The sequence below is a fragment of the Mus caroli genome, chromosome 8, assembly GCF_900094665.2.
Source record: "Mus caroli chromosome 8, CAROLI_EIJ_v1.1, whole genome shotgun sequence".
NCBI classification, from domain to species: Eukaryota; Metazoa; Chordata; class Mammalia; order Rodentia; family Muridae; genus Mus; species Mus caroli.
The window spans coordinates 30,352,496-30,365,905 of record NC_034577.1 but is presented as its reverse complement, the minus strand read 5'-3'; the positions used below and the strand labels follow the sequence as shown (position 1 = coordinate 30,365,905).

The window sequence follows — 13,410 nt, the reverse complement described above, 5'->3', positions numbered from 1 at the left end:
TTCTCTCTCTCTCTCTCTCTCTCTCTCTCTCTCTCTCTCTCTCTCTCTCTCTCTTCCTACAGTTTTAGGATTTGGCCATATTCTCTTACGCTGCCTTGCTTCCTAGATTTAGGTAAACATGTAATGCCTGCTATATGAAATGGCCCAAGGGCTGACTCATGCAGATGGGTGCAGGAAGCTGCGCTCTGCTCCAAGCCAGAGAGAGCCTTGGCAGCAGGAAGAAAACAGTGCGCTCCCCTGGGAGCAGGGAGCCACGGGGCTGGAGGGCATCCTCAGAATTGAAAACAGGAATAAACAAGATGGGTAATCTCAAACTTCCCTGTGGGAGGTGCCTGGGGATATCCACACAGCCACCATCTCTTGATCTATCAGCCATGAGCTCTTCTGCTCATACTGATAGGGTGAGCCACCAGGGGAAAGCTTATATTCCTCTGTGAGCCCAACTCAATTGGAGACTGTCAAACTGGTCCCTTAGATCCTCTTAGACCCCAGTTTCCTTGTAATTACACAGGGAGGGACTGAAGATGGTCTCTGTGCATCTCTGTCTCTCATCCTCTGCATTTCAAGCGATGCTGCCCAGGTTTAGAGAGGAGTAGACAGATACCTCCAATTTACGGATTATAAAACGTCAGCAGCTGAGGACCGATCATGATGCTGTTTACAAAGGACAGTGCAAGCCACCACCATGCTGTCCACCATTGCTGCCTGTTGTGCATTCTTTGAAAGAGAGACAGAAAGACACACACACACACACACACACACACACACACACACACACACACGGCAAAGTTTGGTTGCATATACTGTTCACAGGCATTTATTTCTGTTGTAGCTATATAAACCTCATTGCATGGAATTCTGCACTGAAGAATGCATTCAACCTTTGGGAAAAAAATATTTTTTTAAAGCTAACCAAGCAGTGGGTAACATGCTAATGCACACATTTCTCTATTTTGGAGGCAGAATTGAAATTTCAAAGAAGTCTATCTGCCCCAGAAATCGCTTCTTGTTGCATTAATAAAGCTGATTTGGAATCTAGGTGCCTTGCCTCAGGTCTCCTTGCAGCATACCCAGCCACACTGCTTTTAAATGTCATTCCTCTGGAATCCTGATGAGGGGTGGCTCTGAGGTGTCAGAGTGTGTATGTGGAGTTAGGGGTATCCAAGGACAACTTCCCCTAATCGGTTCTCTCCCTCCATTGTGGATTTTGGGGCTCCAACGCATGTTGTCAGGTTTGTACAGCAAACGTTTTCACTGGCTGAGGCATCTATCTCTTTGGATTGAAACACTTTGAAATGAAAGGAAAATCGTGGGGGTGTGTCCTCACAAAAGCCTTGCCTATAAATACTCATGTGCAGACCAGTCAGTGCCTGTCAAGGCCTCAGTAGACAAGTGGAGGATTGTTGCTGGAATCTCTTTATTCACACACACACACACACACACACACACACACTGGAGACTCGCATGTGTGGGGCACCGTGTTGCTTATGGGACTTTCACAAAATAGCTCCTTAAATCCCACAGAGTTCAAAGCAGTAGATGGTTTAAGAGGAGAAACTGAGGCCTTATAATCTGAAACTAGTTACCAAACCAATAACCTGAGAAGAGTTCTTTAAGTCAAATGTATAGGCTCTGGGAAAGAGCACACCAGTTTTAAATATCAACTCGGCAGCCTTCGACAAGTTACGGGAGATTCTTATCTGAAGTGTCTATAAAGGAGCTTCAAATATGGAACTAGCATATATGGGACCAGGCTCCAGTAACTACAGGGCAAGGTTTCTGTGATCCTGCTCACATATCTTTCAGTAACTGATGTCTGTGTGACTTTGCCTTGTCCTCACTCTGCTTATAGAGCCTTATTTAATCTACATTGCTGACACTGAACTCAGAGCTAACATCCTGTAACCTGTATTTTCTATGCAAGGCTCACTCTGACTCCCAGCTTATGAACACTAACAGTCCTTGAGCACACTACACTTGTGTATGGAGGGTGTTAAACACCAAACTCACAGACAACACCCACAATGAAAAGCTCAAAATCCGAGAAAGAGAGGCTCTGCACATACCAAATATAATAATAATAATTAACAATAATAATAATAATAATAATAATAATAATAATAATAATAATTGGTCTGAGCAGAAAGCATATGCAGAACATGTCCTAATTCCCCATCATCTGAAATCACACACCAGGCTATCTCCAAGTTTTCTTGCCCCGCACATGTCCACAAAGGATGGGAAAGCTTTCTGAGTATTGATTTGTGGGTTACAAATGCTTGTTAGTGGGTAGATTATGTTACAAATATGGAAGCCATAATGCTGATGGCCAGTGGCCTGCATCTTTTGCTCTGTTTTCTCTGTGCTCTGACTGGGGCTATGGTGGCTCCCAGGACTTAGCTTAAACGTGGCAGGTATGGCTTTGGGCTTGGCCCGTGGTGAGTCTGCAATGACAAGGTTGCTATGGTGACTATTTTTGCCATGTAGTCATTTGGTGGCGGTGCACAGCTATCCAGAACTGGTTTGCAAGTTCTCTACAACCTCTGAGTCTGGGCCAGGCCCTGGCAGGGCCTGGGAAGGGTTTCCATGGTTGTCTTTCCTTCTAGCTATGAAAGGCTCCAGGCCCAACAAACACAGGGGCCCAGAGCCCCAACGGAGCCACTGACATTTTGCACAGAGCTGCAAATGAAGGAGCTGGGTAAATAGTAACTGAGCTGGATGTATTACAAAACCAGTGAGATGGGCCTTCAGAAAGACCCCAAGGCACAGTCACCCCCTCCACTGAAGAGCGTTGCCCCAGGAACAGCCGCCCAGCCCCCTCCCAAGCCTGGGTGGGGCATTAAGATCCTTCTCCAGTTGAGATGAAGAATGAGGAATGCAGACAAGGATCTTCACCTCTATCTCCCCCCACAGTTACCCATCTCAATTGCAGGGGGCCCTGCCCTTGGTTTTAGCTCCAGAACTTTCCAAAGACTTTGGGCTCGGCTGAAATTTCAGACTTTGTGCAAACTTCTGTCTTGTCTTAAGCTTTGAGAGTCCAGTTGATGCGTAAATAAGGAGAAAGGCTCAAAGGCTCAGTCAGCACAGGTCCCATAACTATGAACTGCGGCCCTACATGGCTGAAAATCAGCTTCTAAACCCACAAGAACTCATGATTTCCCTCTGTTTTTGCCACGTACTCGTGGAGCTGGTGTATAAGAGCCAGTTTATGCCTGGATATTGTAGGTCAATGAGTCTGTGATGGGAGGTCCCAGAGCCAGGCACAAGCAGGTGCCGATCTGCTCTTGTTCGCTGGGACTCAGAAGCAACACTGCATTTGATTTCAGTGTCGGGTCTCTGCTTAACATGCATAGCCGAACAGCGCCCAGGGACACACAGGCGGCTGGGAAGGAGCCCAGCTCCCCCTCCTGTGGGCTCTCAGATGACTGTATTCCGTCTAGACTGCACCGCTAATGAAGTAGAGCAGCTGCACGTGCCGAGTGAGGCTCACAGCTCCCTCCTCCTCCCCCATTGCCAGACCAGGCACATTTACAAAGCAATAACGCCTTTTCTAATTACAGTATCGCTTCATGAGTATTTGATGCTGTTCTCCAAATGTCATTTTTTCCCCCTATGATTCAGTGGAATGTGGCTTCTCCAGGAAAGTCAACTAGGCATCCTCTGGGACCCTCTTCATTGGAGACGAAAGCTTATCTTCAAGTTTTTCTCCTGGTGGAAACTCCTAATGTAATAAGGAGTAGTGCTTGCTTCTATCATCTTCTGGGAAAGCCTAACTATATATTGTGTATTGGGAGAAATTGGCTCTAGATTCCAAGCTACTCGACACAATAACTCATGGATACGTAAAGAGTCTCTGCTCAAGGTTTGAACTCAGAGCTGGGCCCTCCTCTTGGTTCTTACCACGTAATCCCGTCACTTTCTTTGGATTAAGTTCCTTCAAGATTGCCTGAGACCTCCAGGTTTAGCACCAGGAGGCAAGGAGAGAGCACAGGGCAGAAGCAAGGCGAAGAAGATTGGCGGATGAGTCACACACCAAGTTCTCACGTTCCCGGAACATCTAAACTCCTGTCTGCCCTCTCCTCTCACAAACTCCACACAGTGACTTGGGCGTTCAGTTCATCATGTTCGGATGATTTTTTTTCAATCACCCTCTCCCTTCCAGATGGCCCCCGATTTCACACAGGGGCAGTAAGAAACACTTGTAATCACAACAGCAAACAAGGGAGACCCCAGGATGGCTGAGCTGCCGGCAGAGCCAGAGCTTAGGTAGAGTGCTCAATGCATTTTCAACTTGCCATACTCGCAAGTCAAATAATGGGTATTTTAGGACATGGCTTCAGTAGAAGTCAAGAAGCAAATATATTGGACACAGACATCCCAACAGAAAAAGAATGAGCCCTTTATATCTTTTGACTTCAAATGGGTAAGGGACACAAAATGTAGCTTACCCAGAAGGCAGCTTCTGGGTTCAGACCTGATGTGGCAATGAAGGACTAAACCTTAGGAGCTCTCTTGGGACAGCTGCCTTCTTCCTCCCCTTCCCTCCCTCTGCTCTCTTCATTTCCTGTGGCATTGGTGATTAAAGCAGGGGCCTCACATATACTAAGTGAGTGATTTACTACCGAGCTAGATCCCAAACCGCCCCCACCCCACCCCAACACTTCCTTTGTAAGACAAGAGTTTTGCTGACTTATCCAGAGGGGCCTTGAACTCACTGTGTAGCCCAAGTAGCCTGCTTGGTAGCTGGGATCACCAAGCCTGGTAGTATTTTCTTATTACCAGTGCCTCCTCTCTTGGCCATAACCTGATGCAAGTCTTCTGTGATCTTGATATCTGTCAACTACATAGAGCATCCTAGTAGATGACCCTGTACCCTCTTTACAGAAGGGTGGCTTCTAAGTGTACACTGGTCCCTTGGACATGCTCATCAGGGCTCTCAGCCACCTTGTCTGGTGGTATCACACGTTCCTTCAAAGAAAAATCTCAAGTAAGATTCACGGCAGTGGCATAGACCCACCACCCAAGAATCTAACGGTAACAGTAAATACCGAGCAAATGTTTGCTGTTGCTTATACTATTGAGGGCAATGCCTGAGTCTAATGCTCTTGCCTCCATCACTTGATGAACAGGCATCTTAACTATCCATTTCCTCTACTGGATTATAAGCTCCTCAAGAAAGCTCATGTTCACACCTCTATCTTCCTATCTTTGTGAAATACCTAACACAGAGTAAAACAAAACAAAACAAAACAAAACAAAACAAAACAAAACAAAACAAAACCTGCCTGAATACTTGAATGAACTCTGCTGCACTAAGCTGCTTCCCATGACAACCTGGACCACAAACCTAAGAGTGCCCAGACCATATCTTATACTCATGCTAGGAATTTCACGGCGCTACTTCCCAGGGCCAGGCAGAGAGTGAGATCACCAAGTACCAAGTATAAAGACAAGCTTGCTAAAACTTGGAGAGGTGGGAAGAACCAGCCAACCAGACCATCAAACAGAAGGAGGGTAGTACCTACTTTTACGGCATAGATGCTGCCTGGGTCCTCAGAGCAGGTGGCACAGTAGTAAATTGCATCCCCCGAGTCACAGCAAGGTTTGTTGCACGTCAGCTTGAAGAGTGACCAGTAATTCTCGTTGAAGCGCAGTTCCTTTTTCTGGCCACCCATGAAGAGGTCTTCACACTTGGTCACTAGGCGGGCCAGGGATTGTGTGTAGAGGCCCCCAAGCTTGGCATAGGTGCCCTCCTTGCTGCTGATGCTACTCAGCAGGCTGTGCAGCTGAAGCTGGGTGCTGCTGGAGGAGGCCTGGCTGGACACACTGAGCTGGGACGATGACGTGGAGGTGGCCGCTCTGCACTGGAGACTGGGGCTCCCACAGCCGCCTTTGCTGTTCGCCAGCCCTAGAGCTGGAGCCCAGGGAGCATTGCCTTTGAAAGCTTTCTCTAAAGGCTCAGAAGAGGAGAAGACATGGTGGGAACGGTTTCCAGAGTTCAAGGAACAGTTAAAAGGAGGCTCGTCATGGGCACAAACATTGGTTTCTGAATGGCTTAGGTTCAGCTTGGGACTTGCCGTCCGTGGCTTAGGGGAACCTTGGGTCCAGAAGAAGCCATCAGGGGAAGAGGCGGCACGGCTCACTATCTTTTTCTGGGGCAGAGGAGGAGGCTGCGCAGGACCACCACCAGGGGACACATCCTCTGTGGAGCCTGATGGAAAAGGGATGGGAGCGAAGAGCTTTTTCCCGCTGATGGTGGGTGAGTGGGTGGGTTCATATGATGGACCTAGAAAAAGAAAGCAGAAATCATCAGGCTGGAGATCAATGCCCCTGGCTCAAGTGCTGCAGGATTATTATTTTGGAACTGGTCAAAGCAATTAATTTTATCATACTTCTTTTTTATTTCTTTCTTTCTTTTTCTATTCTTTTCTACTTCTTTACATGGCGTACTCACAGCGAACAAACTGCAATAGTGGTACACACCGTCGGTGAAGTCTCCCTGTGCCCCTCCCTTAGCACTAAGGTCCTTTCAGAGGACTTCTCAGCCAGCAATCTCTCATGCATGGTCCTGATGTCCCAAATAAATCTGCATGCATGGGAACAAATCATTCTTTGGAACGCAGCTTTTCTTCCCTATCTTGGAGAGATGTAATGTACTTCATCCTCTGAAATAGCAGTGTCGTAATATCTTATCATAGGTCAGCATCATTTTTCAGCTACCCAATCTCTTGATAAGACACTGGGGTGACTCTATAGCTTCAAGAAAAATGCCGTAAGAGCATTTTTTCACGTAGCTTGAGTCCACTTTTTAAAAAAAAGTCAGGTTTAAGAAAGCATCATTTACTAGGGTAAAAGAGCATGCTTCCTACCCATCTTTTATGTCTGTTTTCCCATGACGTGTGGATGTGTTTGTATGTGTACGAGCAAGGACACACATGTGTGCATGAATGTGGAAGCCAAAGGTCCACCCTGAATGTCATTTCTCATGTGTCATTTACCCTGCTTTTTCAGAAAGGGTCTCTTAACTGGTGGGATGTTCACCTACTAGGCTAGTAAGCTGGTCAGCAAGTTCCAGGAACAAACCTATTTTCTGTTTCTCCAACACTGGAATTACAGATGATATCAGCACGTGTGTGTGTGTGTGTGTGTGTGTGTGTGTGTGTGTGTGTAACATGGGTTCTGGACCTCATGTCTTCATGCCTGCACAGCAGGGCAAACACTTTAATGACTGTGCTATCTCTCCAGTCCAAATCTCCCTGTGTTAGTAGTATATAGTTCCTGTATGTGTTAGCGTGTAGTTCTTTGGGCTTTTACAAATACCTCTGTGATGTTAGAGAAAGGCAAGTATGTAGAAATTTTAGAAATCAGAAGGACCAGAAATTCAAAACCATCTTTAGCCACATATCAAGTTCAAGGCTAGCTTGGGCTACAATGAAGCCCTATCTCAAGATAAAAAAGAGAACCAAATAAAGAGTAGACATGGGGGTGGGTGGCTGTGGCACACTGTCCTCCTTGCCCATTTTCAGACTGCAGTGGCTTCTGCTCTTGCTTCCTAGTTTATCACAGATGATCAGGATCAAGGTAGCTGCCTTTCCTGCCTGGCCCTGCTTAGTTAAAGGCAGGAATGCTCAGTGAGGATGTGTGTGTGATGGGTGTTCCTAGCTGCAAGGCTAAGTGAATGACCTATGTTCCTCCCAGGAGGCTTGGGTTAATGAAAAGCAGCAGGGACTAGCAGGCTTTCCATGTGTAGGTACTCTCCCCTCACAATCAGAGCAGACAGTGTTCCAGAACCAGCCAGTGTAAGGCAGGGAGACTATACTGGACTCTGACCTTAGCAAGCTCTACAGACTTCTAGTCCTCAGGTGTCCTGTCTCATGCTTCCCAGGGAGGTGGCTCTGCTCCCACGGACTGGGTTGGTAATGGGGACAAAGTTTACAGTTGATTCATTTCCTCTATATTCTAGCAGAAGTGGAGAGAGGGCTATTGTTTTCTCATGCCCTGGCTAAAAAAAAAGTCAGGGGCAAGGCCACCTGCCTATGAGGCTCCCCAAGTCCAGAAGGCCTCTGCTAGTGAGTCCCTGTGTTCAGGAACAAGAAGGCAAGTGCTTTAGATACATCCATTTCCTCATCACATTGCCTTCCGGGTACCAAAAATCAGCCCATGCGTTATCACTAGTGCAATGGCTGTGAGGGTTGGGGGTAGAGTGACGTCTGAAGACTGGGCTCGTGCCTGAACCAGCACCTTTGGGGTCAGAGGCAGCGTGCCTAGAGTCAAGGTTGCTTTCCCCCCCTCGCTGAGGTGCCAGTGGAGCTGCTAACCAGTCCGTGTCTTGGCTTGTCTGTTCTTTATAAGCCTTTTTCTGATTTCCTAAGCTTGACGGGATCTGTCCTCACCTTTAGTGTCACCTTTAGTCTCTGGATGTCACCAACATGCCCCCTTTATGCTTTTACTAGGGATTGAGGGCAAAGGGCAGGAATAAACTACATTAAAATCTATGATTTTAGCCACTCTCCATTTCAACCTTTCTGAACATGCTTTTTGTCTGACAGTCATCCCCGAAACCGTTGTGTAATTTAATCTCTATGGCTAAGTTGTTCCCATCATGCCTCTCTCCAATTCTAGTCCCTACACTGAAGACTGGTCAACTGTCTAATCAGGAACAATGGAGGGACTCTTTAAAAACATTTCCATCTCACACGCATTCCCTCGATCTCCAAGAAGCATCAAAATGTCAGTTAGAGACCCTGCACTGAAGCAGTGTTCAGGCACCTGAGAGAAAGACTACCCCCCTACCCTGTACTGTGCCCCCATGACAATCCTGTAGGAACTAAGTTGGTGGACAATTTTGACTGGATCTAGATGCTATCGCTGCTTGGGCAAATCTGGTAAGTATTAGGCGTTCTGAGTCATGTATGGCACCAAGGATTGGCATGTAGGCTGGTCAAATATGTTTAACATCTTAGATGCTGTGAATGTGTGCTAGGATGCTTCAGTTAACAAGGGGCACCGCAGAATTGCTCCTGAATCGCTTCCTGGCCCAGCAGAGGGAAAAGCCTGAAGTCACACAAAGCTTATCAGTGATAAGTAGCTCCCTTCAAGAGTAGACTTCCTGTATTTAACTGGGCATTATATACACACATAAAGATTTTTGTATTTTTGAAAATTAAGTGGGCCTGGGGAGATAGCTTAAGTGATAAAGAGATCCAAGTTTGAGCCCCAGAACCCATGTCAAGAGAAACATTTGCAATTCCACCAATAGTTTTGAGGAGGGGAGACAGGCAGATTTCTGAGGGCTTGCCCTTCTAGGCTACTTGGTCAGTTTCAGATCACTGAGACTGTTCCTTAAACCTTAAAGTCATCACCAGCAATAAAACATGGAGGATACTTGAGGTTGTTCTCTGACCTTTACACAAATGAGCACACATGTGCACATGCCTCTATCTGTGCAAGCAGGTATGGGAACCACAGTTGGTGAGAAGGCCCCACAGTGAGCTACAGACACCTCAGGGCCTTATAATCTCTCCAGGATGGATGTACTTGGACTACTTTGAAATGGATGTTAAGATGTGACTTTCTACAGTGAACTGATTTTTTTAGCTGTCACTCCAGAGTGAGAGGGGACTGACCCAGACATGTTCTTGATTCTTTCTTAGAGAACCATATCTTCAACGCTGCTCTGGGCAAAGAGCTTTTGGATGCTGTGTTACCTAAGTCACTATCCACAGTAGCTGCTTTGGTCTGCTGCGCTCACCAAACCAAGAAGAAGACAAACATGCCCTGACAACTGAAACACTTTCATAGTTCCCAGGTAAACCATCTGTCAGGGAAAATCTACCTAAAAAAAAAAAAAAAACAAAAACATGAATGGCTTTGGCCAATGGACAGAAAGACTCAAATTCAATGGCACATGAAACTAGTTCTGCCACATCCTGGCTGTCTGCTGGTATTGGACCGACGTCTCCAGATTCTGATTGACAATGAAGAGCAGGGGATGCTGGGAAAATTTTGTGGGAACTAGGCAAGCTCTCTAACATTGAGCTAAATTCCCAGCTGAGTAATGCTGTGTATGAACTGAGACAGAGGGTTCCAAACGCCATTTCCCAAGTGTTCCTTCCAGTCTTCACTCCCACGTATAGCATACTCAGAGATAAATACCCAGCATCCCTTTAGTGCCTGTACTTCTAACAAGAGAAAGCTCCTCTGGAGGAAATCATCACCTGCGGCATGCTGGGTGAATCTCACAAAGGTGGGGGGAGGATGGGAGAGTGTATAATAGTTTGGTATCTTTATGTTTAGACAGCAAAGTCTGTATTTCAATGGTTAGGGGAAAACAGGTTGCTCCCTCCTCAGAACGGAGGGCAAAGGTTCAAACTGTGGTAGCACGAGGTCTACCTTATGATAGAGTCTTCTCTTCTTGCTGGGGTTTAATAGCTACTTCCACTGTCTCTTCGGTCGGGAGAGCAGGGCTCACAGAGGAAGTGGTCAGCCCTGTTTTGAGCCACATTGAGTGAGCTTTGTCCAGTTCTTCTGTGTACCATTATCTGCCTGAAGCCAGGCTGGAGCAAGCACAAAGACAGAAGGCACAGTTCCTCCTGAGATCTCCAACTTCTGCACCTTTATGTTAGCCACTGCCCCAATTATAAAGCCAATTACATTGCACTCGTGCGTGTGTGCGTGCATGTGTGTGTGTGTGCGCGCGTGTAAACTTGCAATATTCTATGGATTGACACTTGCCAACCTAATGTAGCTGAGCAAAGGGCTACAAAGATTTGCCCGCTCTTTGGTTAGTATTTCTTAAGCACCTACTAAGTGTAAAACATTAGAAACAAGTCAGACGTAGAATCCTCAACCCAGACCCTAGAGAAGTTTGATTCTCTCCTTAGAGATGAGCAAAGAACAGCCAAACCACCTGTGTAGGCACCATGCCATTTAGGAAGAGGCAGTGTGGGAGGTTTCTGCCAACAGATAGGAAGGCGAGGGGCTCAGGTGTTCGTTCTCCAGCTGCACAATTTTCCAGGAGAAGCTGTGGGGACTTCTCTTTTGCTTCCAGAATCTGGAGCAGCTCAGAATCACATGGAAAAAGAAAGAGGCTGGGCGGGACTACTCTTTTTTTTTTTTTTTAAGGATGCCTTGCTTTTCCAGGAAGATAAATGTGGCTCGAAGTGGAAGCATGCTATTAGCATTTTGCAGCCAGATAGAAGATGTGGCATTGTTGAGGAGTCTCTCCAGACCACTCGATCATCCCGGAAAGCAACAATCAAGGCTACGGTGTGGTTTGCGTGGAGGAAAAGATGCAGGTTCTCAGTTTGAAAGACAGGTCCCTGAGGCCTCCTCTGCCTGCCAACAGCCCAGCCAGGCCTCTGAGATTGGGATCTTTCGACCCCGTGCTGGGACACACACCAGTGAGCATTTTCTTCTTAGATAGTTAAACCAAACCTCATTCAAGTCCCTTTTCACGTGCTGTCCATAGAAGAGCAAGCTGGCAGTTTTGTTTTGTTTTTTAAGAGGACGAATTGATGATTACTTAAAATGCATCCAAATTTTTGTGCACCTATTTTACTTCTTTTAAGAATTTGTCTCACAGATAAGATATGTAAGCCAAATCTCCCCCGTGAGTGTCTCAGGATCCCTCTTTAATTTTCTAACAAAACAGCCTAATTATACACCGGCAAGAGAAAGATTTAACTGGTGGCTAACAATGAAAAAAAAAAGAGAGAGCAGCTTTAAAAACAGAGGTACGCTCACGGTTCTGACTTGAAAGACTTCAAGTACAAAAGTGTAGACAACTGAATTTTATCACTTTGATTCTTAATGACAGGAAAAAAAAAAAACATGTTCAAAGTGGCAGTGAACACAAGACGAGGTGTCAGGAGAGAGGCTCCTGGCTGCAGACCTCTCTACCTTGTTTGCTCTTTAATCATAGGTATGGATGAGCTTACTGACGTCAGACCTTAAATGGTACATGACTGTAATGAAATGCATTAATAGGAGAGTTTAAAGAAAACTGATTAGGATGGACCTTCTTTGCTGGCAGGGTAGCCTGGGATACTGGAGGTATTTAAACAGTAGATTTTCCTCTGGAACAAACCTCTCTGCCTTAGCAACTTCTGGGACAGAATCCCCAACTCAGTTCTTGACGGGCTGGGAGCATATGCTATGCTGGGACAAGTTACTTATATAATGTATTGGACTGAACCTATGGATTTAAGACCTAGAGATCTAATAAGCCCGTCTAATAAAACACACATTAAATTTAGGTCTACAGTTGTGAGTACGTTTTGCAGATCTCTTTGAAAACAACCACTTTTTTTGTCGTATTTTTGATTGGAGATTGTCCGAGAGTGGAGCCAGTGCTGGCTGGAGGTCAGACTGTCAGTCACTCTAACTGCAGTCTAATTTTCCTGTCTGTCTCCTTGACAGGCCTTCCTATCCATCCCCACCCCCTTCCTGGCTTACTTTCCCCACAGCCCTTATTGCATGTGTGGAACTAGCCATGTGCCCTGTGAAGAAAGGGACTGGGCAGTTATTTCTGGATCTTCAGCATCTGAAATTGTACCCAGTGTGTAGTTTAGAGCAAATAGCTATCAAATGGTTGGCAGAGCATGTATATTAAAGAGATTGGCAGAGCATGTATATAAGCATACCCTACCCAATCCACACATATGTATGTATTTTTTTTTAATTTACTGGCATTATTGTGGAGAAAATCAAGCCTATTAAAGCCATAGTATTTGGTTACATTCCTCTGGCTCTGACTTCCTAGCTATAAAATGGTGACGTTCTGGCTCTTGTATTGGGTGAGGCTCTATGTCCAGGGCATGGTTAGAGCTCTCTGCTCTGTACTGTTGCTGATGCTGGTGGCTTCCATTAAACAGAAAATTCTAGCCTCTTTCTTTTCAATTACTCTGCTAAGTCAAAGATGGAAATGATCTTAATATGACACGAAGTCTGTTTTTATTTGTTATTTTGCAGTTGCTTTGAGTCCGGGTCTCTAGTAGACTAGGCTGGCCCGGATTACCGCATTGCTGCAGATTCCTTAGCAGTCCTGATGCTCCTGCCTCCTCTTTCCAAGGGCTAGGACTGCAGGCCTGCCCCGCCCTCCTCAGCTTTAGATGTGTATATTTAAAGGCAGCCACAAGGGCCCTCTGGCCATTCAGTCAATGATGTCCCATCTTAACCACCCACCCATTCTCCAAAACAGATCCGAGCTAACGGTAGCGTTTGTTTCTCCAGAACCAAGCACCATCCAAACAACCGCTAAGCTGGCTTTGGCATTCTACACAGAAACTCTCTGCTTAACAAGCTGTGCCCTCAGAGTAAATGTCATAACAGATGCACTAGGAGAGTGATGAGCCCTAATAAAGATATAAAGTGGGAAAAGCTTACAATGATATCAAAATACCATTTTGT

The 13,410-nt window shown here is 46.0% G+C and overlaps 1 protein-coding gene across 1 annotated transcript in view; it reads right to left on the bottom strand.

Moving 5' to 3' along the window:
• The window catches only part of Prag1 (PEAK1 related, kinase-activating pseudokinase 1), a 53,101-nt gene that overhangs the window by 2,175 nt on the left and 37,516 nt on the right, over nt 1–13,410 (bottom strand). Inside the window, exon 5 of the mRNA XM_021170718.2 lies at nt 5,526–6,286. Within this exon, the coding sequence (XP_021026377.1) occupies nt 5,526–6,286 (761 nt within the window). The remainder of the gene's footprint in view (nt 1–5,525; nt 6,287–13,410) is intronic.